The sequence below is a fragment of the Suncus etruscus genome, chromosome 1, assembly GCF_024139225.1.
Source record: "Suncus etruscus isolate mSunEtr1 chromosome 1, mSunEtr1.pri.cur, whole genome shotgun sequence".
NCBI lineage: Eukaryota > Metazoa > Chordata > Mammalia > Eulipotyphla > Soricidae > Suncus > Suncus etruscus.
This window is the reverse complement of record NC_064848.1, coordinates 182349524-182376656: the sequence shown is the minus strand read 5'-3', so window position 1 is coordinate 182376656 and position 27133 is coordinate 182349524. Positions and strand designations below refer to the sequence as shown.

The window sequence follows — 27133 nt, the reverse complement described above, 5'->3', positions numbered from 1 at the left end:
AAAACCCAAAAAATAACCACCAAAAAAACCAAAAACCCCAAACCAAAACAAAACCATCAACCAGGAAGACTGTTATCTACAATCTGATGTATGTCTTCTTTTAATAGAGTTTGCTTTCTTCTAGCAAAGTCAAATGATATACACAAAGGGCCTCGGGCCTATCTTGTCCCCCACTCGTGCTGTGATGGGGATCACACCTGGGGCTTACAGCATGCCTGGCAGGCTTCTCTACTCAGCCATGAATCCTCACGCAACTCTTGTTTCTTTCTTAACTTAGAAGTTCAGCTATTCGTTTTTATCTTCCATGTCCTCCTCTGACATTAAACACTCTAATTTCTCATTTAAAAAAAGACTCCTTGACATACACAGCCTTGCAGTAGTCACCCTGTTTTCCACTTCCTTTCTAAAAATGAATTATCCAACCACCCATGGGAAGAGAAAATGGATACCTTTCACCCTCTCTCTTTTCCCTTCCTGTCTCCCTTTCCTCACTTGTCCATACTTCTTTGGCTTCCCTTTGTGGTATTAATTGGTTGCTTCTTCACTCACATCTACTAAAACATCTCAAACTTAAGGCTTTCTCTGGTCACTTAACACTCTACATACTCTTGACCACCAATTCTGGGTGTATTTAAAATAATGAAGACTTTGCGGAGAGGGGCTGGGACCACACCCCAATGGTGCTCAGAGGTTATTTCTGGCTCTGGGCTCAGGAGTGACCCTTGGTGGTACTGAGGGACTATAGGAGTGGCAGTGATCAAACCAGGATCAGTGGAATACAAAGAAAGTGCCTTAATTTCTATACTTACTCTTTAGCCCTAACAATATTTATTTTTAAAAATCAAAATGCTTAGTCTGATAAAAGAATGCTTACTCTGGCGAGATAGTGCAGAGGGTAAGGACCTGGGGTCAATACCTGGCACCACTTACTGTCCTCTCAAGCCCCACCAGGAGTGATCCCTGAGGACAGAGCCAGGAATAAGCCCTGACTGCCGGATGAGGCAAAAACAAACAACCCCCCCAAAAAAAAAACCCAAAGAAACAAAAAATATATTTTCTCCTCTCCTCCCTTTGTTATGACCAGGGTTCACATAAACGCTTGATTGTGATAGGCAGAGATTACTTCCTCGAGCTGCCAGATAGCACTAGCTTGTGGGGTGTGCAGGGCACTAAACTGGAGGCCTCCAGTCCATAAAGGCAGATGTTCTCCACTGAGCCATGTCTCAACTGAGCAACATCCCTGGCCAGATACTTTTGCAGTCCTATACCACCATGCCATGAGACTGCCTTGGAACGTTTATGAGACTCTGCCTTGAATTGTTTCTGTCCATTTTGCTCAGCTGTTCTTGTTTGGGGGAAGGCACATTCTGCTATACTCTCTCCATACCCTTTCCTGTACAAAAGAATCCATAGGCAAACCCTTCCTCATACCCCGCGTGACCTTGTAAAATTCATGATATATCTCTCTCTACCTTACCCTCCAGGTAAATCTGAGGAATAGGGTGAAAGGGCCCAGACACAGAGAAGGGATCAGAGACAGACGGAGACCAGGAAGGTGGGGTCAGCAGGAATGCGGAAACCGCGCAGCTAGCTCCATTGGCAAAACGCTAAGTAAGGAGAGTACCACGAGGAACAAAGGAGGCACTACCCTCGCCTCCCCCACGAGGCGGTGTCGAAATTTCAAGCCAGGGGGTTTCTAATTCTCATTGGGAAAGAACTCAGAGTGAAAACTCAAGAAGAAAGACACGAGTGGGGAGGATTGACGCGGATGATGGAGCGAGCAAGGAAGCCCGGTGGGGACGACGGCGAGCGCGGGAGGACGGGGCGGTGCTCGGAGGAGGGGGCGGAGCCTAGAGCCAAACCACGAAGAAGACTCCACCCCAATCCTACAAAAGCCCCGGCCCTACGCGTCTAGACTCCGCCCCCGAAGCGTCTTCCGCCGAGCCGCTCCCCGCCTTCCTGACCTGGGCGTGGCCCCCCGCAGGCGCTCGTGCGCAGGCGCGCGCACGGCCTGCTGGGAAGGCGTCCGCGCGGCGGCCATTTTGTCTCGGCGGTGCCTGTGGAAAAGGAGGCATTTTTTTTCCGGCCTGCTCAAGTGGGCCTGAGTGAGGGCTTTGGCGACTCTGGTCGCCGGCGTGGTTTTGTTTATTCATTTTTTTTTTCTGTCAGGTGCCGCCGCTAGGGCCGGTGGTGGGTGGTGGTGGGTGGGAGGCAGCCGCCCGAAGGCCACACCATGATTTCGGCCGCGCAGTTGCTGGATGAGTTAATGGGCCGGGACCGAAACCTCGCCCCGGACGAGAAGCGCAGCAACGTGCGGTGGGACCACGAGAGCGTAAGTGCCATGCGCGCGCCGTGGGGGGGCGGGGGAGGGGGACGGGGGAGGGGAGGGAGGGCTTATTCCCCTCCCTCCTCCCTCCCCCGCCGGCCAGGTGTGCGCGAGGGAGGCGGGAAGGTGGCCCGCCCGGGAGGCGTCGGGGTCGGGGGCCACTGGGTGTGTTGTTGTTGGGCGCCCCCGGGTCGGAGCCACTTCTCAGTTCTTTTCTGTCATGCCCCCCCATCCCAGGAAGAAGCAAACATTTTTCGCGCCACTGTAAATAGTATATTAAAAAAAAAACTTGAACCTGCAAACTTGAACCTGCAAAACACAAATATCTAAACTAATTGGTGCTGATTTTTTTTCCCCCCCATCAGCAGCGAAGTCTGGAGGCATGGCTCCAACGAGCACGTTTTGCATTGCATCGCATTGCTATTGCATTGCATAGCTTTGCTTTTCGAAGCGGGGTTGGAAGCAGGACTCAGAGACTCTCAGCTCCAGAGACATGCAGAGACCTCGACACGGGGCTTGCTTCACTTGTTAGGACTGTGCTGGCCGAGGTCAAACGCGCCCCTCTTTACGGAGCCTCGCACCCCCCCTATTTGAGAAGCGCTGGTGGGAGTGCTGGAGCTTTGCATTGCACCTAGCGGGCCCCAGTTCCCGCCACCTGGGCTAAGAGGGAAAAGGGCACTCTTTTTTTTCTTCTTCCCGTTATTTGGGACTGAGCGACCAAATTTTTTTATTCATTTATTTTTTGGCCGGTCTTGGTGGTTCGTTTCCCGCGCCTATACCGGAGGGGAAAGGTTGGGGGAGTGCAGGAACTTGACTGGGCTGTTCTGGGGGTTCACAGTAGTGGCCTCCCGAGCGAGCCCCTTCGCCCGCCGCTCTGGTTCTTGCACCCGCCCGTTGCTGCTTCTAACCCCAGGAGTCGAGGGTGCCAATGTCACCCCCGCTCCTCGGGAGCCTCTCCCACTTCTGGGGCTCCTGGAAAAGTGCAGTTTTTTAGAAGGGCTTCCGAAAGTTGTGCGCTGTGCTCCCTGGCCTCGCACTGGTTGCAGAGCAGCGCGTGACAATTGCAGGTCGTTGCTATACAAGCAGGAAGAGTCAACATAGCCTGTTTTTGTTTTGTTTTTTTTTTTTCTCTAATAAGCATGGTTAGAGAGTTAAGATTCTTTTCTTTCGGCAGTGCAGGAACATGCATTGGATGCTCGGGGTGGAATTCATGGGATGAAGTGCTTGTTCAATTCGCATTTTTGTCGTTAGCTTCCAGAGAGGTGAGCTTAAAAGCTTGGTGGGGTGCCGGAGAAATAAAATGGAAGGACCTGCAGGGCTCTAGCCTTTAAACGCCTCCAACTCGGTTTCAATCTGGCATCCCAGGTGTGCGTGCGCCCACCCTCACCCCCAGCTCTCCAGAACCAGGAGTAAACCCTGAACTGAACAGCTCGGGTTGGCCCAAACCCCCTCACATTTTTTGTTGTTTGATTAAGGAGACTTCGATTGTTCTGACTCCCTTTCCTTTCTAGGTATTTCTCACAAGTGATTTAGCAGTCTTGCCACCTAAACTTTAAGAAAGGAATTGTCACACTTAACTGTTTTGAATTAAAAAGCTCTTCTGTTTACCCGTTCCTCTCTCTGCTTGGACAGCCCCTGTCAGTGACTACTTGGCTTTGAATATGTGTAAAGAGATTTTTGTTTTACTGATATTTTATTTCTACATTGTATTATGTGCGGTGGATGTGAGCAGTTAGCAGTGATGCTCTCAGAGAAGCAACTTTTCTGGGTTTTATAAAAGTCAACCAAGTCATTAATGAATCTAGTTTACGTGTGCTTTTAATGACTTAATTACTTTTTATTCTAGAGTCTAGGATTGGAAAAAAGTCAGTTATTGGCATTTTAGATTTGACAAAGCACATCTACAAAAGTTGACAGTATAAGAAAGCTCTTGACAACACATCCTGGTTATCTGCATATTTTTATGCTAAAATTCTGGAGGAATGCATGAGTCAAGCATTTAAGCTTTTCACCATCTGCTCTACTGGATATTCCAAAAATTTTTTGCATTCTTGTTCGTTTGATGGGGGGGGTTTCCCAAATAGTGTTTAGGAGGTCGGGAGTACCTACTAGTATTTCTCGGCCTAGCAATCTGTTGTGCATGAGCCTGAGGATGCGATGCTGCTTAGGCCTGTTGCTAGGGATACCAAGGCCTCCGCTGGGGTACTGATGGCCTTCAAAGCTGCACCTGTCCAGGCTTGGGGAACATTGTGGTGTTTAGAATCAAACCCAACTCCATGCATAACTTGCATCACAACAGCTGTACTATTTTAGGACCCCTCTATTCCTTTCTGTCTACAAAATTGCTACTCTTTTACTAAGTTGAAAAAACTTTTAGCATTTGGTTAAGGTTCTTTGTTTTAACATTTGAGATAGAAACTTAACCTGGATTCTTTTTATTTGTTTGTTTGTTTGGTTTGGGTCACACCCAGCTGCGCTCAGGGGGGTCACTCCTGGCTCTATGCTCAGAAATCGCCCCTGGCAGTCACAGGGGACCATATGGGATGCCTGGATTCGGACCACCGTCCTTCTATGTGAAAGGCAAATGCTTTACCTCTATGCTATCTTTCTGGCCCCAACCTGAATTCTTTGGAGTAGTTTCTAGATATCCTTAAGTGGCCTATGGAATTTGCTTTAAAAATTAAGATTTCTTTTAATTGCCCTGTAATGGTGCATTCACACCATTGTTGCTATCCAGTTGCTATCCAGGTAGAATCTTGAAAAATGCTTTTACTGGAATTAATATTTAGAGGAGGTTCATCTTTGTAGACTGCTACAACAGGATTTGAGAGAAAGTAGTTTTCACTGAATATTTATTCCAAGGATTCATAGGTGAACTCTTTAATATACACTTCCTTGAGATTCTTGTTTTTTTTTTTGTTGTTGTTGTTGTTTTGTTTTGCTTTGTTTTTTGTTTTTGGGTCACACCTGGCAGTGCTCAGGGGTTATTCCTGGCTGTACACTGGCAGGCTCGGGGGATTATATGGGATCCCGGGATTCGAACCACCGTCTTTCTGCATGCAAGACAAACACCCTACCTCCATGCTATCTCTCCAGCGCCAAGATTCTTGTTATTTTTGTTTTGTTTTGTTTGTTTGTTTGCTTTTATGGTTTTTGGGTCACACCTGGCTCTAAGCTCAGAAATCCCCCAGGCACAGGGGACCATATGGGATGCCGGGATTCGAACCACCTTTCTTCTGCTTGAAAGGCAAACAAACGCCTTACCTCTATGCTATCTCTCCGGCCCCATTCTTGTTATTTTTACATTAAATAGTTTATTTGCTTTTTAGACAATTGCAACAAGGAGCAGTAAAAACATTTTTCCTTGGTTTTGGGTCACACTTGGATTTGCTCAGGTATATTCCTGGAAGTGTTTGGAGAACTATGTGGGATGCCAGAGATGGAACCCAGATTGGCTACGTGCAGGCAGGCATTGTATTATTGCTCTGGCCCTAACAAAATTATTTTGATTTTTGGGTCACACCTGATGCCACTCGGGTTACTCCTGGCTCTGTGCTCAGAAATTGCTCCTGGTTTTGGGGTCATAAGGGATGCCAGGTATCAAGACGGCCACTAGCAAGGCAAATACCCTACAGCCGTGCTATTACTCCGGTCTCTTATGATTTTTTTTTTTTTTTTTTTGGTTTTTGGGTCACACCCAGCTGCGCTCAGGGGTTCCTCCTGGCTTTACACTCAGAAATCGTTCCTGGGAGGCTCGGAGGACCGTATGGGATGCCAGGATTTGAACCACCGTCCTTCTGTGTTCAAGGCAAATGCCCTACCTCCATGTTCTCTCTCCGGCCCCTATGATTTGTTTTTGATTGGGGACCATATGGGATGCCAGGGATCGAGTCCTGGTCCACTGCGTATAAGCAAATGCCTTAACAAAACATGAGTTTTAACTGCTTGTCAGAATTTTTTTTGCTTCTGCCTTTTCCTCTGAGTAGTTAAGATTGTGAGGACTTGGGGCCAGCGTGGTGGCGCTAGAGGTAAGGTGTCTGCCTTGCAAGCGTTAGCCTAGGAGGGACCGCAGTTCCATCCCCCGGTGTCCCATATGGTCTCCCAAGCCAAGAGTAACCCCTGAGCGTCCCCGGGTGTGGCCCAAAAACAAAAACAAAAAAACAAACAAAAAAATGTGAGGACTTGCTAAGTAACTTTTTTTGGTTTTGGACCACACCCAGCAATGCTCAGGGATCAATCACTCTTGGATGTTGTTGGGGAACCATTTGTAGTGCCAGGATTCAGACCCAGGTTGGTCACATGCAAGACAAACATCCTAGCAAGCGCCCTAATAGTTGTTCTGTTGCTCTGACTCCCTGCCAAATAATTGTAATATCTAAAATGATATTTAGTTTTTGGTCACTTATGGTTGTACTAAGGACTTATATTTATGCCTATCAGATTTGGGAAATCATATGGGTTTCTGGGGATCAAACTGGGTCAGTTGCATGGAAGACAAGTACTTATCATTTGTGGCCCCATAAAATTAAATCTTTAATCATATCAAAATCTCACATGCCTTTTCAGTAATTTATGAAGTAAGCTATTTTTCAATGGAAATCATATTTTTTGTATTATCACTGAAAATAGTAAGGTTATTTCTTTAGTCATTGTTACTTTTAGGAACCATATGATTTTTATACTTCATCATAAGAGGAAAAGTACCTTAAATTAGTACTATTGTGATTTAGTGGCTTATGAAACAGTTCTACTTTTTTTTTTTTTTTTTGGTTTTTGGGCCACACCCCTTTGATGCTAAGGGGTTACTCCTGGCTATGTGCTCAGAAATCGCTCCTGGCTTGGGGGGACCATATGGGGTGCCGGGGGAGGGGGATCGAACCGCGGTCTGTCCTATGCTAGCCCTTGCAAGGCACTTACCTCTAGTGCCACCTCTCCAGCCCCGAAACAGTTTTACTTTTTCACCACTTGTTATTATAAGGTGCCTCGCATGCAACTGACCCAGGTTCAATACCCATACCATATTGTTCCCAGAGCCCTGCTATGAGTGATCTCTTAAGTGGAAGCCAGGATTAAGTCCCCAAACCAAGTTTTTAAAAAGCTACTGCTTGAAGTTGAAAAGTAAGGTAAGGAAGGCTCTTGCCTTGGAAAAAGCCAACCTAGCTACAATTCCTGATATTACCTATTATCTTTGTTGTCCTCATATCCTGAAGCAATGGCAGGATAATCCCTGATAGGCTTGAGCCTAGTCGAGTATGGCCTCTAACTGCCCCCGCACTCCTAATATCCTAATATCTGGCCTCTGTATCTGCGACTTTTCGACCCCAATAGAAACAGGTTTAGAGGTTCACCAGTCCCTTCAACTTTCATTCCTAATTATTTTCTTTTTATAAACTTTATTTATTGATTTATTGATTGATTGGTTTCTGGGCCACACCCAACAGAGCTCAAGGGTCACTCTTGGCTCTGCACTCAGAAACTGCCCCTGGCAGGCTGGGTGGACCATATGGGATGCTGGGAATCAAATGGGTCCCTCTCCCCTTGGCTTGGATTGGCACTAACGCCCTGCCTATCTCTGGTCCTGAGGCTAATTCTTTGTACTCTTAGGTACTAGGTTTGGTGCGGGGGGGTGTGTTTTGTTGTGGTGGTGGTGGTTTTGGTTTGGTTTTGGACCACACCCAGCAGTGCTCAGGGGTTACTTTTTCCTTTTTCTTCTTTTTTTGTTGTTGTTTCGTTTTTTTTGGGGGGCCACACCCAGTAACGCTCGGGTTACTTCTGATTATGCATTCAGAAACCGCTCCTGGCTTGGGGGACCCTTGGCAAACGCCTAACCACTGCACTTGCCCTCCAGCGTGCACAGGTGTTAGGTTTTTTTTTTTGTTTGTTTGTTTGTTTTGTTGTTTTTGGGTCACACTGGGCAGCACTCAGGGGTTACTCTTGGCTCTATATTCAGAAATTGCCCCTGCAGGTACAGGGGACCATATGGGATGCCGGGATTTGAACCTTCTGCATGAAAGGCAAACACCTTACCTCCATTCTCTCTCTCTCTGGCTCCTCAGGTATTAGTTTTGAAGTGCCATTTTGAGAGACCTCTCCCAAGTGCCTTAATCTGGGTTAGGTGACCTCCATCCCTTTTTTCTTTTAGGCAGTGACACTGGAATTCAGCCAATTCTCAGGTGTACTTGTTTCTTTGTTTTTAGGTCACACTGGTAGTGCTTAGGGCTTATTCCTGGCTCTGAGCACAGGGATCATTCCTGGTAGGCTCAGCAGACCATATAGAATGCCAGGCACAAGGCAATCTGCTGTACTATCTCTGTCTGGCTCCAAGTCTACTCTGGCTGAGCACATTCCCAGACTTACATTTGACACTTTTTTTGGGGGGGAGGGGCATACCCTGTGGCCTTCTGATTACTCCTGGCTCTGTGCTCAGAAATCGCTCCTGGCAGGCTCAGGGAGCCATATGGGATGTCAGGATTGAACCTGGGTCCATCCTGGGTCGACCAAGTGCAAGGCAAAATCCTACCACTGTGCTAGCACTCTGGCCCCTTACATTTGACTCTCAGGTGCTTTTATAGCCCCAGTACTTTACTCCACTGTGCTAAAAAAGATCATTTTGCATATCTTCCTTGTCTAGGACCAGACTGATGCTTCTTTCAGTAAAAAAAAAAGCTTTGTATACATTATTTACTATATCTGCCATTATGAGTAACACTTTTCCTGAATTTAGAATTAGTTTATTTATGCTATATCTATTGTACTGTCTCTCTGACCCTTTAAAAATGGGACTGCTTCTGGGATAGTAGTGGAGGGATTGGAGGTTCCATGCAGTGCTGGAGATAGAATTCAAGCCCTGGTACTTTTTTGCTTGTTTTTGGTTTTTGGGTCACACCGGGTGGCGCTCAGGAGTTACTCCTGGCTCTGCACCTAGAAGTCACTCCTGGTAGGCTCCGGAGACCATATGGGATGCTGGAGTTCGTTCTCTGTTAGATTCGTCCTGCCCTGGCACATCTTAGGATGTGTTGCTCATCCATTTGTTTTATCACCCAAGCCTAGGGATATGTTCAAAAGGTTTTTTTTGTAGACCTTCTGAAAAGTTGGAAAGAAGTTACTTTGAGGAACAATTTGAAGATTTCTAAGCAAGAATGAAATCTGACTGCTGCGGAAATTAACAATTAGTTAAGTTTGCAGTCAGTGAAAAGGGAACTCTGATGGCAAGTATCTCTAATAAAACATACAGAGAACCAAAGTTAGTACAGCAGGTGGGTTGCTTGCCTTGCACATGGCTGACCTGAGTTTAATCCATGGTACCCCATAAGGTCCTCTTAAGCCACAACAGGTGTGGTTAAACAACAAAAAGGTGTGGAAAGTGTGATCTGATACAGATAAAACATAAGAGAGCAGATTTTGAGGGGCCTCAGAGAAATAGAACAGTGGTAGGGTGTTTGCCTTGCACACGGCTGACCCAGGGCGAACCTGGTTCGATCCCTGGCATCCTATAGGGTCCCCTGTGCCTGCCAGGAGTAACCCCTGAGTGCCGTCAGGTGTGGCCCAAAAACCAATAAAGAAAAGAAAGAGGTGAGACTTTAAATAAAAAGGCAGATTTTGCTGTTGCTGATAATATTAATGTGGATGGGATGCCAGTGCCAAGGATCAAATACAGGGCCTCTGGTTATACATTCTCGTTTGTTTGGTTTTTTTTGGGGAGGCACACCCTGTGACACTCAGGGATTACTCCTGGCTTTGCGCACAGAAATCATTCCAGGCTTGGGGTACCATATGGGATGCCAGATGCCCTACCGCTGCATCACTGCTCCAGCCCTTGGTCATCATTCTTTTGTGGTATCACCCCCATATAAAAAAAAAACAAAAAACACATGCACACATACCCATGATTTTTGGTTTGGGAGCTGTGTTCAAGCCTTACTCCTGGCTCTGCTCATGGTGCTCAGTGATTGAGCTTGGGTCAGCCTCATGCAAAGCAAGCTTTTTACCTGATGTACTTTAGCCCTTTATTTCAATTTATATATTTTGTCTTTCTACTTTATTATTGATGTTACAGTTGGGGGGGATTGCACACTGCATTGGTGCTCGCTGGAGTTTGTGCTCTCTGAAGGGGAGAGTTGGACCACACCCAGCAAGGTTTACTCCTGCTTTGAACTCAGGGATCACTCCTCCCAGGCTCAGGGGACCAAATAAGATCAAACCTGGGTCAACCATGAGCACTGCAAGTGCTCTACTCGAGTACTAACCCTCTGGCCCTTGGAATTTATATGCCTTTAGTTATGCTTGAAGGGCCATTCTTTTTTATTTTTTATGAATTCTTTAAGCACCATGATTACAAACATGATCGTAGTTGGGTTTCAGTCATAAACAGAACACCCCCCTTCACCAGTGCAACATTCCCACCACCAATGTCCCCCTCCCTCCTCCTTGAAGGGTCATTCTTATTTGAGACACGGTTCCTGCAGTGCTCTTGTGCTTGCCAGAGACTTCACTTCCTGACAGTAGTGTTCTCCAGGTGTTGCATCCTTTTGTGGCTGTGGTAGAGTTGGAAATTACCTGGGATCACAGACAGCGGCATTTATGCTCCTCATATTATGCTTAGGTGAAACACCAGAGATTTGAACTCGCCAAGCAGGTGCCCTTAAGTTTCCAGGCCCGGTCATGGTTTGTTTGTTTTTAACTTTGCAGGGGTAGGGGTGGTTGGATCATACTTCATAGTGCTTGGAGGACCATATTATAGACCTTTCATATACAAAGCATTTACTGAGCCTATTAAACAGTCTCACCTCAAAAACATTTCTCTGTACTTTGTATTTTATGTTTAAAGTTTATATGACAGATAAAGTCTTATCATGACAGATGAAGTCAGATAAATTACTTTCTCCATTTTGAATAAAAAATGCCAGTGTTTATTAGTAGGATTTACTTTATTTTATTTTATTTTGGATTTTTGGGCCACACACAGCTATACTCAGGGCTTAGTACTTTTGATTCTGTGCTCAGGGAACGAGGGTGCCAAGGATCGAACCGGTGTTGGTTATCTGAGGGTAGGAGCTTTACCTGCTGTACTGATTTTCTGGTCCCAGAAGTAGGATTTAATAAATGTTATCTTGGAATGGGGGTAGGGTCTGGTTATACCCAGGTGGCAATGTTTAGGGGCTACTTCCAGTTCTGTCCTTGGAGAACCTTGCAGTATTGGGGATTGAAGTGGGGTCATCTACATGGAAGAGAAAGTCCCTTAGTAGCTATATTGTTTATCTGGCCTTACTAAATGTTTATGACATATAAAAAATGGAACTTGTCATTTATGAAAGTATCTCCAAGGATTTTAGATTTCCAAAAGAAGTTAAGACTTGCACAGAATTTTAGCTGATCACCTGTGTTTTAGTGTTTGTAAAGAAATTTATATATATATATGTTTAATGATATGAAGGCTTATAGTTTGTAAATAAAGAAACCTGACCATTAGGACAAGAAACAAATAGGCATACAATTGATTATTGAAAGTAGTTGAACAGAAACAATGCAAACAGCACTGAAGATAGATTTGATCAGCTGGAGATAGGATACTATTACTTTCTATTGAATTCACTTGGTCTTAGGTAAAAGAATCAATAGGTGTTGTTAGTCTACTCTTTTGTTTTTGTTTGTGGGCCATATGTGGAGGTGCTCAGGGTTTACTCCTAATTCTGCAGGAATCACCCCTGGTGGGCTTAGAAGAATCATATGGGAAGGCACGGATTGAACCCGAACCTGCTGACTGTGTACAAAGCTCCTGCTGGACTATCCCTTTTAGCCTATTCTTTTTTTAATTGTTTTTGGGTTACTCCTGGCTCTAAGCTCAGAAATCACTTCTGGCAGGCTTGGGGGACCATATAGGATGCCAGGATTCAAACCACTGTCCTTCTGCATGCAAGGCAAACACCCTACCTCCATGCTAATCTCTCCAGCCCCTCAGCCTACTCTTATGATCTGCAGTGGTCTAAATTGATTAAGTCTACTTTTTTGGTTTGCAGTGGTCTAAATTGAGAGCCAGAATGGATAGTGCCATTTTTTAAAATTATATCTTTATTTAAACACCGTGATCACAAACATGATTAGTTGGGTCTCAGCCGCAAAAAGAACACCCCCTTTCACCAGTGCAACATTCCCATCACCAATGCCCCTAATCTCCCACCCATACCCCCTGCCTGTATTCGAGACAAGGATTTTACTTCTCTCACTCATTAACATTGTCATGATAGTTGTTAGTGTATCATTTTTCTTTTTTTTGTTGTTGTTGTTTGTTTTTGGGCCACACCCAGTGGTGCTCAGGGGTTCCTCCTGGCTGTGTGCTCACAAATAGCTCCTGGCAGGCCTGACCCCCTATGGGACACCGGGATTCAAACCAACCACCTTTGGTCCTGGATCGGCTGCTTGCAAGGCAAATGCCGCTGTGCTATCTCTCCGGGCCCGTGTATCATTTTTCTAACCGCACTCATCCCTCTTTTGAGGTGAGCTTCATATCATGAGCTGGTCCTTTTGGCCCTCATCTCTGGGCATTATTACAATAAAGTCTTTTATTTTTCTTAAAACCCATAGATAAGTGAGACTATTCTGTGTGTGTCTCTCTCCCTCTGACTTATTTCACTCAGCATAATAGTTTTCATGTCCATCCATGGATAGGAAAATTTCATGACTTCATCTCTGATGGCTGTATAATATTCCATTGTGTATATGTACCACAGTTTCTTTAGCCATTCATCTGTTGAAGAGCATCTTGGTTGTTTCCAGAGTTTAGCTATTGTAAATAGTGCTGCGATGAATATAGGTGTGAGAAAGGGATTTTTGTATTGCATTTTTGTGTTCTTGGGGTCTAATTTTAGGAGTGGTATAGCTGGATCATATGGGAGCTCAATTTCCAGGTTGTTTTTTTTTTTTTTTTTTGGTTTTTGGGCCGCACCCGGCGTTGCTCAGGGCTTACTCCTGGCTATCTGCTCAGAAATAGCTCCTGGCAGGCACGGGGGACCATATGGGACACCGGGATTCGAACCAACCACCTTTGGTCCTGGATCGGCTGCTTGCAAGGCAAACGCCACTGTGCTATCTCTCCGGGCCCCAATTTCCAGTTTTTTGAGGAATGTCTATATTTTCCATAAGGGCTGCATTAGATGCCATTCCCACCAACAGTGAATGAGACTTTCTTTCTCCCCACATCCCCACCTGTACTGATTGTTTTTGATCTTAATAGTGCCTTTAAGACTAGTCATTGTTGGGGCCAGAGCGGTGATGCAAGTGGTAGGGTGTTTGCCTTGCATGTGCTAACCTAGGACCCCGATGCACAGGGAATTGACTGTATTCCTCCAGCTTTAGAACCATTAGTTTTTTTTTTTTTTGTTGTTGTTGTTGTTTTTGGCGACACCTGGTGGTTCTCAGGACTATAAGGGGTTCAAGGAGCAAGCTCAAGTAAACTGCATGCAAGTCAAGTGCTTACTATATTATCACACTGGCTCTGTTCTTAAAATTGCCTTTTAGAACTCTGGAATTTTTTTTTTTTTTTTTTTTTTTGGTTTTTTGGGCCACACCCGGTGGTGCTCAGGGGTTACTCCTGCTGTCTGCTCAGAAATAGCTCCTGGCAGGCACGGGGGATGGGGATTCGAACCAACCACCTTTGGTCCTGGATTGGCTGCTTGCAAGGCAAACGCCGCTGTGCTATCTCTCCGGGCCCAGAACTCTGGAATTTTTACTTCATGGCAGTGTGTCTGCCTGACAGGCAAGGGGCAAGTGTGGATAAGCCTTAGACTTGGGAGATAGCAGGAACACATGCTTTGCATGCAGGAACCTTGGCTTCTACCTGCAGTATTACATGATACCCTGAACACCACTGGATGTTATCCTCCCTTAAAATGTTTAGGGGTCTGGTGCAATAGCACAGCGGTAGGGATTTTGCCTTGTATACGGCTGACTGGGATGGACTGGGATTTGATTCCATATGGTCCCCTGAGCTTGCCGGGAGCGGTTTCTGAGTGTAGAGCCATGAGTAACCACCTACTGCCACTGGGTGTGAACCAAAAACCAAAATAAACAAACAAAAATGTTTAGCAAAAGTCAGTTAGCAAAGAGAGGAAAGTTGGTAGACCCTTGCTTTGCACAGTCTGATCCAAGTTTGATTCCTAGCAACCTATAATGATCCCCTGGAGCCTGCCAGGAAAAAGCCTTGAGCATTGCCAGGTGTGGTGTCTTCCCTTAGAAAAAAAGTTCATGGGTGGGAGAGTTAGTGAGGTAGTACAGGGATCTAGGCAATTTGCCATGTGCATGTGGTCAATCCTGGTTTGATGTTCAGCACTTGCATATTGCTGATCCTAGTTTGATTCCCAGCCTTTTGTGGTCCCCCAAGCTCCTCTGAGCCTGGAGTTGGAATAGCAGATCACAGCATGGTTTATCCCCTCAACTCTTGCCCCAGTAAATGCCAAATGGGGCCAGTTCTTTTTGTTTTGTTTTGTTTTGTTTTTTTTGTTTTTGGGCCACACCCGGCGTTGCTCAGGGGTTACTCCTGGCTGTCTGCTCAGAAATAGCTCCTGGCAGGCTTGAGTGAACCGAACTTTGGTCCTGGATCAGCTGCTTGCAAGGCAAATGCCGCTGTGCTATCTCTCTGGGCCCCAGGGGCCAGTTCTTTATACAAAAGATTGAAAACTTAGGTGCGGGAAAGATAGTTTAATATTCTAGCACTACCTGTTATCCTAAACATTGCCAGTGTGGGGCTGCTCCTAATAATTTTGTTTTTCAATGAATGTCATTTGTTTTTCAGCAGGGTGTGTGTGTGGGGGCCCGTGTTATGCTGTGCCAGGGATTGAACCTCTTGCTTGTGTTTGCAAAGCTTTCACTCAGCCCTTGGAGCCCATCTCTGTCCTGAATGAGTCTTTGTGTCTCTTCTTTACATCATGCTGCTCAGAATTGAAAAGTTGGATTATGTGTTTCCAGATAATTTATAAAAGTTAGGTCTAGTAAAAATGTATAGACATGGGGCCCCGAGAGATAGCACAGCGGCGTTTGCCTTGCAAGCAGCCGATCCAGGACCAAAGGTGGTTGGTTCGAATCCCGGTGTCCCATATGGTCCCCCGTGCCTGCCAGGAGCTATTTCTGAGCAGACAGCCAGGAGTAACCCCTGAGCAATGCCGGTTGTGGCCCACAAACCAAAAAAAAAAAAAATGTATAGACATGTTAATACATACTTTAATTTACAGTGTAAAATCTTGTTGGTATATATAAATCTACCTTATTTGTTTCCTGGTAGGTTTATAGATTAACTTTAATTTTTTTTTTTTTTTGCCATTACCAACAATATTGTAGTAAATTCTGTTACATATAGCTGTATCTTCTAAAAAGATACAGGCAGATTAAACACATTTTAAATTTTGGTGGATGAATTAAACTGCTGCATGGCCTTTTGGATTTTGGGTGGGGTTTTTGTAGGGGGCATTGTGAGCTCAGGGCATACCTGACTGTTCAGGGACTACTCCTGCTTATCTCTGCTCAGGGGTCCTACTAATGCTCAGGGAACCACATGCAACACTTACGAAGTGCTAGCTAGGATCTGATCAGCCCCAAGCAGGGAAAGAATCTTAATTCTTGTACTATCTTGGATTTCCTTATACTATAGACCTGTTTGGCTATATGCAAGGCAAATGCTCTTCCTGCTATTTTATCTTTGTGGCCTGTTCCCAAAGCCTAAACTGTAGATTGGTTTTGGTCTTTAATAAAGTTTTGTAAAACAATGAGAACATGGGGCCGGGTGGTGGCGCTGAAGATAAGGTGCCTGCCTTGCCTGCGCTAGCCTTGGACGGACCGCGGTTCGATCCCCGGTGTCCCATATGGTCCCCCAAGCCAGGAGCAACTTCTGAGCACATAGCCAGGAGTAACCCCTGAGCGTTATCGGGTGTGGCCCAAAAACCAAAACCAAAACCAAAACAAAAACAAAACAATGAGAACAGTATATAAAACTTTTTTAATGTTTTTTTTTTTTTTTTTTTTTTTTGTGGTTTTTGGGTCACACCCGGCAGTGCTCAGGGGTTACTCCTGGCTCCATGCTCAGAAATTGCTCCTGGCAGGCACAGGGGACCATATGGGACGCTGGGATTCGAACCGATGACCTCTTGCATGAAAGGCAAACGCTTTACCTCCATGCTATCTCTCCAGCCCCCTTAATGTGTTATTAAGGTACGAATAAAATATTTCCGTTATAAATTTGTTTCCTGTTTTGTGCTGAGGGATAGGATGGGTGGTGATGATTAAAAGTAGATAGTAACTCCCCAAGCTCCCACAAAATAAGATAACTTTTTTTTTTTTGGTTTTTGGGTCACACCCAAAACCAGAAGTTATTTGGGGGCCGGAAAGATAGCATGCCCTGCATACAGAAGGACGGAGGTTGGAATCCCGGCATCCCATATGGTCCCCTGAGCCTGCCAGGAGCGATTTCTGAGCGTAGAGCCAGGAGTAACCAAAGTTTTTGGGTGTGACCCAAAATTAAAAAAAGGGGGGGGGCTGGAGAGATAACATGGAGGTAAGGCGTTTGCCTTTCATGCAGGATGGTGGTTCAAATCCCAGCATCCCATATGGTCCCCTGAGTGCTGCCGGGAGTGACCCAAAAAGCCAAAAAAAACCAAAACCAAAAACAAAGTTATTTGGCCTCCCATTTCATATAATTGAAAAACTTAACAGTCTTGGGGCCAGACCTATGGGTGCTTGCCTCACTGAGATTGAATCTCCAGTATCCCCTATGATTCCCTTGAGCACCACCAGGAGTAATTATCAGGAGTAATTTTTGAGTGCAGTGTCAGGAGTGACCCTTGAGTATTGCTGGACCCCAAAACAAAAAGAAAACCCTCTGTGCAATCTTTACAAGTATCTTTGTTTTTCTTGACTAGGTTTGTAAATATTACCTCTGTGGGTTTTGCCCTGCGGAATTGTTCACGAATACACGGTCTGATCTTGGTAAGTGCGATTTTTTCGTGTGATTTAAAAATTAAATTTATGACTTAAAAACTTCAAAATTCTGAGCTTTCTTTTATATGCTTATAAGTAATTTCTGTTTTTGACTGAGTGTATTATTAAATGATAGTCTAGTTAAATATAATGACTTAAATACGTTTATTTACACTTTCTTCCACATCTTCCCCACTAAAATGAATCTTTAAAAACAAGAAAAGTATTAAGTTGGAAGAGGAAATTGTTAGAGATTTCAACAAAATTCTAGAAGATAACAAGTGGATGGAAGAGCAGCAGCAACAAACTCAACAGCAGAGAAATCTAATCTAAAAGCCTGCAGAAGGAAATAGTAGACAGAAGTTCAGGTTTTGGAGGCACCAGGTACTAAAGAAGGCAGATTTGAGGCATGGAGTTGAAAATGAGACATGTGTTATGTTTTGGGTTTCCATTTTGCGTGGATAATTTTATATTTTGGGGGATATTTAGTAGCATCCATGACCTATCTACCACTTGTTGTAAGTTGCATCCACTACTCCTAACCCACCCTCAGATATTCAGAAGCATCCCAACAAATTACCAAATTTTGTCCTCTTTGAGTAGTTCAGGAATATGTATCTGATTTCTGCCTTTCCCCCACTTGTAATGAGAGACCAGGATGTTTTATAGAGGAACTACAAAATGCAAAGAAGAAAAATTTTAAGCAACTTTTCCCCCCAATGAGTACTATCGGTTTAGCAACATAAAAGATAAGATGTTTTATAAGCATAAAAACTTTCCCATTAGGGCTGGGCAAATCTAGTTGGGATTCCAGACAGCACAGGGCAGTAATGAGTAAAATTGAGACTGTAAAAGAGTTTAAACAAGATTGTATTCTTAATAGTGGGGTTTTCCCATTCCCTTCCTCTGCCCTGTTCCTAGAAGGATACAGCCAGATGTTTTTCCCCAGGCAGAAGAGAAGAGGATTCTTTAGAAAAAGTGAGCAGTTCCAGAGAAGTGATCTACAGGTACTGATCCTTGGGGAATCTTTTAAAAGAATTACTGATTTTTCTCTGGTAAACCCCATTAGTTAACAAACGCTTCCTGTGCATACAATATTCCAGTCAGATTTAGAAGAGTTTTCCAGCCAGGCATTTGAAGAAAACTTTGGATATGAAAGATTAACGTAAATCAGCAGGCACTGGGGAAAGAGAATTCAATGGAATTAGGACTAAAGAGGAGAGACGAGAGGTACAATACAGTGGAGTAGGGTGCTTACCTTGCAAACCACTGACCTAGGTTTGATCCCCTGCAGGGCTTATTCCTGGCTTTGGGGTCAGGGATCACGCTTGGCTTATTTGGAGAACCATATCAGGAATCAAATGTGGGTCTAGTACATGTAGTGCGAGCATCCTACCTGCTATACTATTGCTCTGGCTCATGCCTTTTTTCTTTTTAAACAGGGCTTGTGCCAGTTCAGGCTTGGAACATGCTAGGCATGCTCTTTACCACTTACTCAGAGTTCCACAGTTACTTTTATATCTTTGTAAACCTACCAGGGAATCTCTGCACTTAGAGCCAGGTGTAAAGCCCCAGTACTACTGGGTGTGTGGTCTTCACTCTTCTTCCCCTGCCCCTCAAATAATGGGGAAAGAAAAGGAAAATAGTTTTTAAGAATCTTAACTAAATTTAGAATTTATAGAGAAATAAGATGCCAGCAAGAATAGTAGTAGTATGCTATAGAAAAACAGGGGAACTTCTGAAAAACAAAAGGAGCATTTAAAATTTAGAACTGGTGGGCCAGAGTGATAGCACAGTGGTAGGGCGTTTGCCTTGCACGCGGCCAACATAGGCTGGATCCTGGTTCGATTTCTGGCATCCCATATAATCCCCCCAACCTACCAATAGCAACTTCTGAGTGCAGTCAGGAGTAACCCCTGAGCGCCGCCAGGTGTGACCCAAAACCAAAGCCAAAACAAAAAAAAAACCTGTATAACTTTGAGATAAAACTGTCAAAAGGTTAGAAAATAAAGGGAATTTGTTGGACTGATGATTCTAGGGACTGCTGCTTGCAGGTGGTCACTAGTAGTACTTGACCTGGCAGTGCTAGAGGCCACCAAGATTATCCCAGTGGTACTAAAGGACCATGTAATGCCAGGGACTAAATTTGGGACCTTGAGGATATTGCTTGTACCTCCAGTTCTCTGATCTATCTCCTTACCCAGAAGAGTAAATTTTGAAGATATTTTAAATGGCAGTCAGAGTTTGTAGATAGAGAAAGCAGAAAGGAGGAAATTAACAAAAAAGAAATTGAGTACTGAGAGAAATGTGTGTCTAGTCTGGGTTGTTCTGTAGAAAGATTCATTCCAACTGATACTATTGTAAAATTTCAGAGTGTACCAGGCATTGAGGTGGGCACATAGCATCAGGAATCACAGTGGCCTCAGAACTGGAAGCATGAAGATACTGGAGAAACACTTTCTTAATACTGAGCAAAAATATATAGATTAACTAGCCAAGTATCAAAATTATGAGGGGTGTGTGTGTGTTTTTTTTTAAGATCTTTTTCAGATATGTGAGGTATCAGCAAATTTCTGAATTTTTCTCTGGAAACTCCCAACACCTGGGCATAAACCAAGAAGGAAGAAAACAAAAGAATCCACTAAACAACAGCCATCAGGCCAGAGAAAGACTTTCTCAGGATGACAAGTTTATTTAGTGAGCTTATAAAATAGGTAGCTTAGATTGAAGTGGCACAGGAGGAGGCTCCTACCAGAAAATGAAGCTGAATCCTGAAAAAAATTGGTATTTATTGATAGTTTCCTTAGCTTAGCTAGTGTTTATGAAGGAATTGGTTTTTAGACTATTAAACAAATGAAAAAAATTGCAGCAGAAATGGGTTAAAAGTATTGCCAAATGCACCTTTTGTTTGACTCAGCAGTTAAAAAGTACTTGTATAATCAAAATGTAACTTTATTTAACCTAAATTTTGATGTCTCATCAATAGAGAAAAAGCAAAAAAAGTGCAGAACTTAGAAATTCAGAGGTCACCTCCAGAGAAACAACTATGAGTTAATATTATTTTTAGAGATGGTTTGGATTAGGTTAGTATGTTTGCACTATCTGGTTTCATGAACAGAAATTTGAAAGAAACATTCCTGATAGAACCTTTTCCCCCCTCTTTTTTTTTTCCTTACCAGATAATTCCATCATACTGATTGTGAAGACAACATTTTTATGTGCTTATTTGGTTGGGCATTTTGCTTTCATGATTTAGTAGGATCAACCTAGGTATCTACAGACTACTCAGAGGCAAAATGGCTTTCCTCCTTTTTTTTTTTTAAAGGAATTTATTTTGGCAAGATGAAAGGTTAATATCAATAATCTCTATGTTCATATTTGTTACTTACATTCTTTTCAGGTCCATGTGAAAAAATTCATGATGAAAACTTACGGAAACAGTAAGTTGCCTTTTTGTGGGCATTTCTTCATTAGTCATTATTTGGTTTCAGTGGAATAAGCTTTGAAGAAATAGTCGTAGCTAATGTAATTTGTCTACTACAGGTCCTAATCACTAGATGGGTGGTAGAAAGTTACCTTCAATGATAGCCACCATATGAGTGCATACATAATTACCAAGCATAAAGCTTAAAACTTTTTTTGGAGGGTGTGCACACCCGATGATACTCAGGATTTACTCCTGGCTATGCACCCCTGGCTTGGGGGACCATATGGGATGCTGGGGCCGAACTGTGGTCCATCCTAGGTTAGTGTTAGCAAGGCAAGCCATACTGCTCCAGCCCCCAAACCTTTTTGTTTGTTTGTTTTTTGTTTTGGTTTTTGGGTCACACTTGACAGCGCTCAAGGGTTCCTCCTGGCTCTACGCTCAGAAATTGCTCCTGGCAGGCTTGGGGGACCATATGGGATGCCAGAATTCAAACCACCATCCTTCTGCATGCAAGGCAAATGCCCTACCTCCATGCTACCATGCTATCTCTCCGGTCAGGCATTTTTTTTTTTTAAGAATTATTTTGTGGGGCCGGAGAGATAGCATGGAGGTAAGGCGTTTGCCTTTCATGCAAAAGGTCATCAGTTCGAATCCCGGTGTCCCATATGGTCCCCCGTGCTTGCCAGGAGCAATTTCTGAGCATGAAGCCAGGAGTAACCCCTGAGCACTGCCGGGTGAGACCCAAAAACCAAAAAAAAAAAAAAAGAATTATTTTGTATATTTTGGTTCTTGGGCCACACCCGACTATGCTTATTTACACTTGGATTTGTGCCCAGGGATCACTCTAGCAGTTCTTGGGGTACCTTATACAGTGATAGATCAAAACAATGGTTGCAAGGCAGGTGGTACCTCAATACCTGTACTATATCTTTATCTCCACCCTCCAAACTTTTTTTGATTTGTGGCTACATTCAGCTGTGCTCAGGGCTTATTCCTGGCTCTGGGGTCAGGGATCACGCTTGGCTTATTTGGAGAACCATATCAGGAATCAAATGTGGGTCTAGTACATGTAGTGCGAGCATCCTACCTGCTATACTATTGCTCTGGCTCATGCCTTTTTTCTTTTTAAACAGGGCTTGTGCCAGCTCAGGCTTGGAACATGCTAGGCATGCTCTTTACCACTTACTCAGAGTTCCACAGTTACTTTTATTTATTTTTTGGGGGCCCATATCTAGAGATGTTCAGGGGTTACTACTGGTTCTGCATTCAGGAATTATTCCTGGTGTTATTTGGGGAACCATATGGGCTACTGGAGGTTGAATTTGGGTCTGCAACATGGAAGTCAAGAGACCTACCTACTGTATTGTTGCTCTGGCCCCTGCTCTTCCCAGTCCATGGTTTTTGTTCAGTGGTACCTGTCTCTACTCTAAGGAGTCACTCATGGCTAGCTTTGGGGACCCTATGGGATATCAGGGATCAGATACGGCTTTGCTCTGTTCAAGTGAGCACCTTGCCCACTCTTCTGACTCTGCCTGTCCACAATTTGCTTTTTGGCAATTCTTGTTCTATAGATGGTCTTAGGTCCTATGTCCATTTTTAGAAATCAAGCACAGAGATAAAGTTGGTGTTCAAGCCCCTGAGTTTTGCTTTAGGGCCATACCGCATGGTTCTCCTGGTTTTCTCCTGCCTTTGAGCTCAGGGATCTCTCTGGGCAGATTACACTGAATTTATTATCTCCCTCTGCCCCCCCCCTTTTTTTTGGTTGGATATAAAATTCATATTCCTTAAACACGCTGTCATCTGTCTTATTGGCCCCTTTCATAAGACTTAAGAATGTGTGAGTGGTAGGGGCCTGCGAGGTGGCGCTAGAGGTAAGGTGTCTGCCTTGCAAGCGCTAGCCAAGGAAAGATCGTGACCTGGTTCGATCCCCCAGCGTCCCATATGATCCCCCCAAGCCAGGGGCAATTTCTGAGCACTTAACCAGGAGTAACCCTGAGCATCAAATGGGTGTGGCCCCCCCCCCCAAAAAAAAAAGAATGTGTGAGTGGTAATGGTTAAAATATCTTAAAAGTAAGTAATGCTTGTTTATTTCCCATGTATATTAGGTATGAGAAGAGTTCTCGTTTTATGAAAGTTGGATATGAGAGAGATTTTTTGCGATACTTGCAGAGTTTACTTGCAGAAGTAGAACGTAGAATTAGACGAGGCCATGCTCGTTTGGCATTATCTCAAAATCAGCAGTCTTCTGGAGTGAGTATGAAATATGAAGTTTATAATATTTGTAAAGGAATCTTGTTCTCTGGAGATACAGAGACCTACTGAATAATGGATTTGTGTTCAGATTCTTTCATTTGTATTTTTGTTTTGAGTTACTCCTGGCCTTGTACTCAGGAATACTCATGGTCGTGCTTCGGGACTGACCATATGAGACGCTGGGGATGGAACATGGGTAGGATGAGTGCAAGGCAAATGACCTACCTGTTTATGCTTTGGCTCCATCTTATTTTTGTTTTTAGCTTTTTTTTTTCCCTTTGGGTCACACCTGACATCCCTCAGGGGTTACTCCTGGCTCTGCACACAGAAGTCACTCCTGGCAGGCTCAGGGGACCATATGGGATGCCAGGAATAGAACCAGGGTCCATCTTGTGTTGGCCATGTGCAAGGCATACACCCTACTGCTATTTGTATTTTTATTAATTTAATTTTTTTGTTTTTTTGGGTCACACCCAGCAGCGTTCAGGAGTTACTTCTGGCTCTGCACTCAAAAATCACTCCTGGCAGGCACGGAGGACTATATGGGAAGCTCGGATTTGACCCACCATCCGTCCTGGATAGGCTGCTTGCAAGGCAAGCACCTTACTACTGTGCTATCTCTCTGGCTTGCTATTTTGTTTTTTTTGTTTTTGTTTTTTTGATTTTTGGGTCACACCCAGCAGTGCTCAGGGGTTACTCCTGGCTCTACGCTCAGAAATCGCTTCTGGCAGGTTCAGGGGACCATATGGGATGCCAGGATTCGAACCACCGTCCTTCTGCATGCAAGGCAAATGCCCTACCTCTATGCCATCTCTCAGGCCCCATGCTACTTCTATTTTTTTTTTTTTTTTTGTGGTTTTTGGGTCACACCCGGCAGTGCTCAGGGGTTTTTCCTGGCTCCGTGCTCAGAAATTGCTCCTGGCATGCACGGGGGACTTCTATTTTTAAAGAATCTTTTTCAGGGCCCAGAGAGATAGCACAGCGGCGTTTGCCTTGCAAGCAGCCGATCCAGGACCAAAGGTGGTTGGTTCGAATCCCAGTGTCCCATATGGTCCCCCGTGCCTGCCAGGAGCTATTTCTGAGCAGACAGCCAGGAGAAACCCCTGAGCACCGCTGGGTGTGGCCCCCCCCAAAAAATCTTTTTCAGCCTTTATGGTAAATGTAACATCAATTTTGCCAATCATAAGCTCTTTCTCTCTTTTTTTTTCCCCCATGGGTGGGGCTTTGGGGCAACATTCTGTGATGCTCTATGTTACTTTTGGCTATGTGCTCAGGAATCATTCTTGGCAATGCTTGGGGGACCATATGGAATGGCAGGGATTGAACCTTAGTCCATTGTGTGCAAGGCAAACAGGCACCCTACCAGCTGTACTATTGCTCTGGCTCAAGAGTTTGTTATTTTTATTTTGATCATACCTGGAGATTCTCAGGGGTAACTCATGGCTATGTACTCAGGAATTACTCCTGGTGGGGCTCTGGGGGACTTTAGGATGGGTAACTCATGGCTATGTACTCAGGAATTAATCCTGGTGGGGCTCTGGGGGACTGTATAGGATGCTGGGGATCTACTCCAAGTTGGCTGCTTTCAAGGCATCCTGCCTGATTTTAAGTGTCAATAATTGACAGAGCAATAGCACAACAGGTAAGGTGTTTACCTTACACATGGCTGACCTGGGACAAATCTGTGTTCGATCCCTGGCTTCTTATATAGTCCCCTGAGCCTGCCAGGAGTGATGTCTGAGTGCAGAGCCAGGATTCACCCGAGCACCGCCGATTGTGGCCCAAAAACAAAATAAAAAATTGACAAAAGTGTCTAATTGAGTGAAAATGAATATGCTTGAGTCACTAATTGTTACACTTTATTTAAATATATATTGGGTGGTAGCTTGATTTTAAAAAAGTATAACTTTTGGCATATTTTATGTTCAATAGGCAGCTGGCCCAACAGGCAAAAATGAAGAAAAAATTCAAGTTCTCACAGATAAAATTGATGTACTCCTACAGCAGGTGAGAGTTTTCTTTTTTTTTTCTTTTTTTCTTTTTTTTGAGAGTTTTCTTTATGCCAGAAAATAACTGGAATGTATGTTTAACCAAAGAAGACAGAAATACTAACATGAAAGATCCTTTGTCATTAAGGGAATACATTCTTTTTTTTGGTTTTTGGGCCACACCCGGTGACGCTCAGGGGTTACTCCTGGCTATGCACTCAGGAGTCGCTCCTGTCTTGGGGGACCATATGGGACGTCAGAGGATCGAACGAACCATGGTCCGTCCTAGGCTAGCACTGGCAAGGCAGACACCTTACCTCTAGCGCCACTGCGCCAGCCCCGGGAATACATTTTTTTTTTACATCTTTTATTTTCTTAGTCAGATATAAGACATTGCAATAGGGGCTGTATAGTCCAAAATTGAGCAAAAAATATCAAAACTGTGCACAAATGACTAATACAGGTAATATCTTTCTACCTTTAGGGTGGGCAGACAATATATTAGAAACTAAACAGAGATACATTAATAGTAAAATCGTATTGCTAGTAAATATTACACATCATTAAAATCACAATCCTGCAACTACAGAAGGTGGTACCTAAGTGCATGTGTATTTATATATAGTAGAATCACTGAAAAATAAAAAAAACTCAGCATATCTAGTGATTATTTTTATTTTGGGCCACTCCTCTCTTTGTTAGGGGCTGCTATAAGTCCTATGCTTGGGTTTGCTCCCAGATGTGCTTGGCAAGACATTTGCCTGGCTATCAAACCTGGGACTCCAACATTTAAAGGAAATGCTCAGCTAATTGAGCTGTCTCCAGATTCCATATCTAAAGTTCATGAAGATGAGAATACTACAATGATTAACACTGCTGCTTGAATTTAAAAGGGTGTGATCACTTTGGGAAAATTAACTATTCCTTTAAAAGTAAAATGTTTTAGGATGAGTTTATGTTAGGATGTTTGCCACAAATAGCAAGTAGGGGGAATGCAGTTAGGGTAGAGAATGACCATTATGACAATGATAGTTGGGAGTGATCACTCTGGACTAGAATTGGGTGCGTGTGATATCCTTTCAATAACAGTATTGCAAACCGCAATGTCTGAAAAAGGGGGGAAGTCGTGGAGAGAAGAAAAAGAAGAAAAGAAAAATACCTGCCCCAAAGGCATGCGGGGGACGGTGGGAAGGAAACTGGGGACATTGGTGACAGGTTGAACACTGGTGAAGAAAACCCAAAACCCCAAAAAAAATGTAGAAGTACAAAGTTTGGGGCTGAGGCATTTAGCACACTCTTTTCCCTCTTACATATATGAAGTCTTAGGTTTTTTGTTTTTTGTTTTTTTGGATCACACCCGCAGTGTTCAGGGGTTATTCCTGGCTCTGTGCTCAGATATTGCTCCTGGCAGGCTTGGGGGACCATATGGGATGCCAGGATTTGAACCACCGTCTGCCCTGGATTGGTTGCTTGCAAAGCAAACGCCCTACCACTGTGCTATATCTCGAGCCCCAACAAGTTTTTTTTAAAGAAAAAAGGAATTGGTTACATGTCGCATATATAAATGGATCTTTGAATTATTGGATTGGGGAGAGAAGCCAGCCAGAAATAGTTATAAAATGTATCGTTCTATTTATATAAAATTCCAGAAATTCCTAAGTAACCTTAGTGACAAAAAGCAGATAATTGCTTGAAGAGGAGTTAGTACAAAGACATGAAGCTTTTTGGGCGGTGATGTGTTCATCTTCTACCTTTATTGGTTTCATGAGTACAAAATTCTTCACCTGAAAGAAACTGCAGATTTAGCTAGAGAGTAAGTTCAGGAATTAAAGCTCTTGGCTTAACTGCAGCCAGTCCCAGTTCAATCCCTTATACTGTGTATATGGTCCCCTAAGCCCTTTTAGGAGTGATTCCTGATCATAGAGCTGAGGGTTAACCTCTGAGCACTGCTGACTATGGCTCAAATACTCAAACAGATAATGAATTTTGAAGACCATATTGAATAATACTGTCAAATACTGTCTTTTTATTGTTCAACACAATCTTGGTCTTTGAAATTGTAAACTGCTGGGTTTGGTTGGATAACAAATTCAGATTATCAAGCAGAAGGGGAGTTTGGGGATAATAAAAGGGTTGAACTAAGGATGACATAGGGAGCTTGGTGGTGGTAGGATGTGG

The 27133-nt window shown here is 43.9% G+C and overlaps 1 protein-coding gene across 4 annotated transcripts in view; it reads left to right on the top strand.

Moving 5' to 3' along the window:
* The first annotated feature begins 2070 nt into the window (after positions 1–2070).
* The window catches only part of LUC7L3 (LUC7 like 3 pre-mRNA splicing factor), a 42596-nt gene continuing 17533 nt past the window's right edge, over positions 2071–27133 (top strand). For 3 of the 4 annotated variants that reach the window (XR_007493898.1, XM_049771013.1, XM_049771012.1), the window contains exons 1-5: positions 2071–2332; positions 17230–17296; positions 20688–20727; positions 22820–22964; positions 24900–24974. Coding sequence is in view for 3 of the 4 variants with exons in the window: in XM_049771013.1 (XP_049626970.1) it covers positions 2234–2332; positions 17230–17296; positions 20688–20727; positions 22820–22964; positions 24900–24974 (426 nt within the window). In the remaining variant the exon portion in view is untranslated. Of the gene's footprint in view, positions 2333–17229; positions 17297–18236; positions 18295–20687; positions 20728–22819; positions 22965–24899; positions 24975–27133 lie in introns of those variants that run through there. The other variant, XM_049771014.1, reaches the window with a different exon arrangement.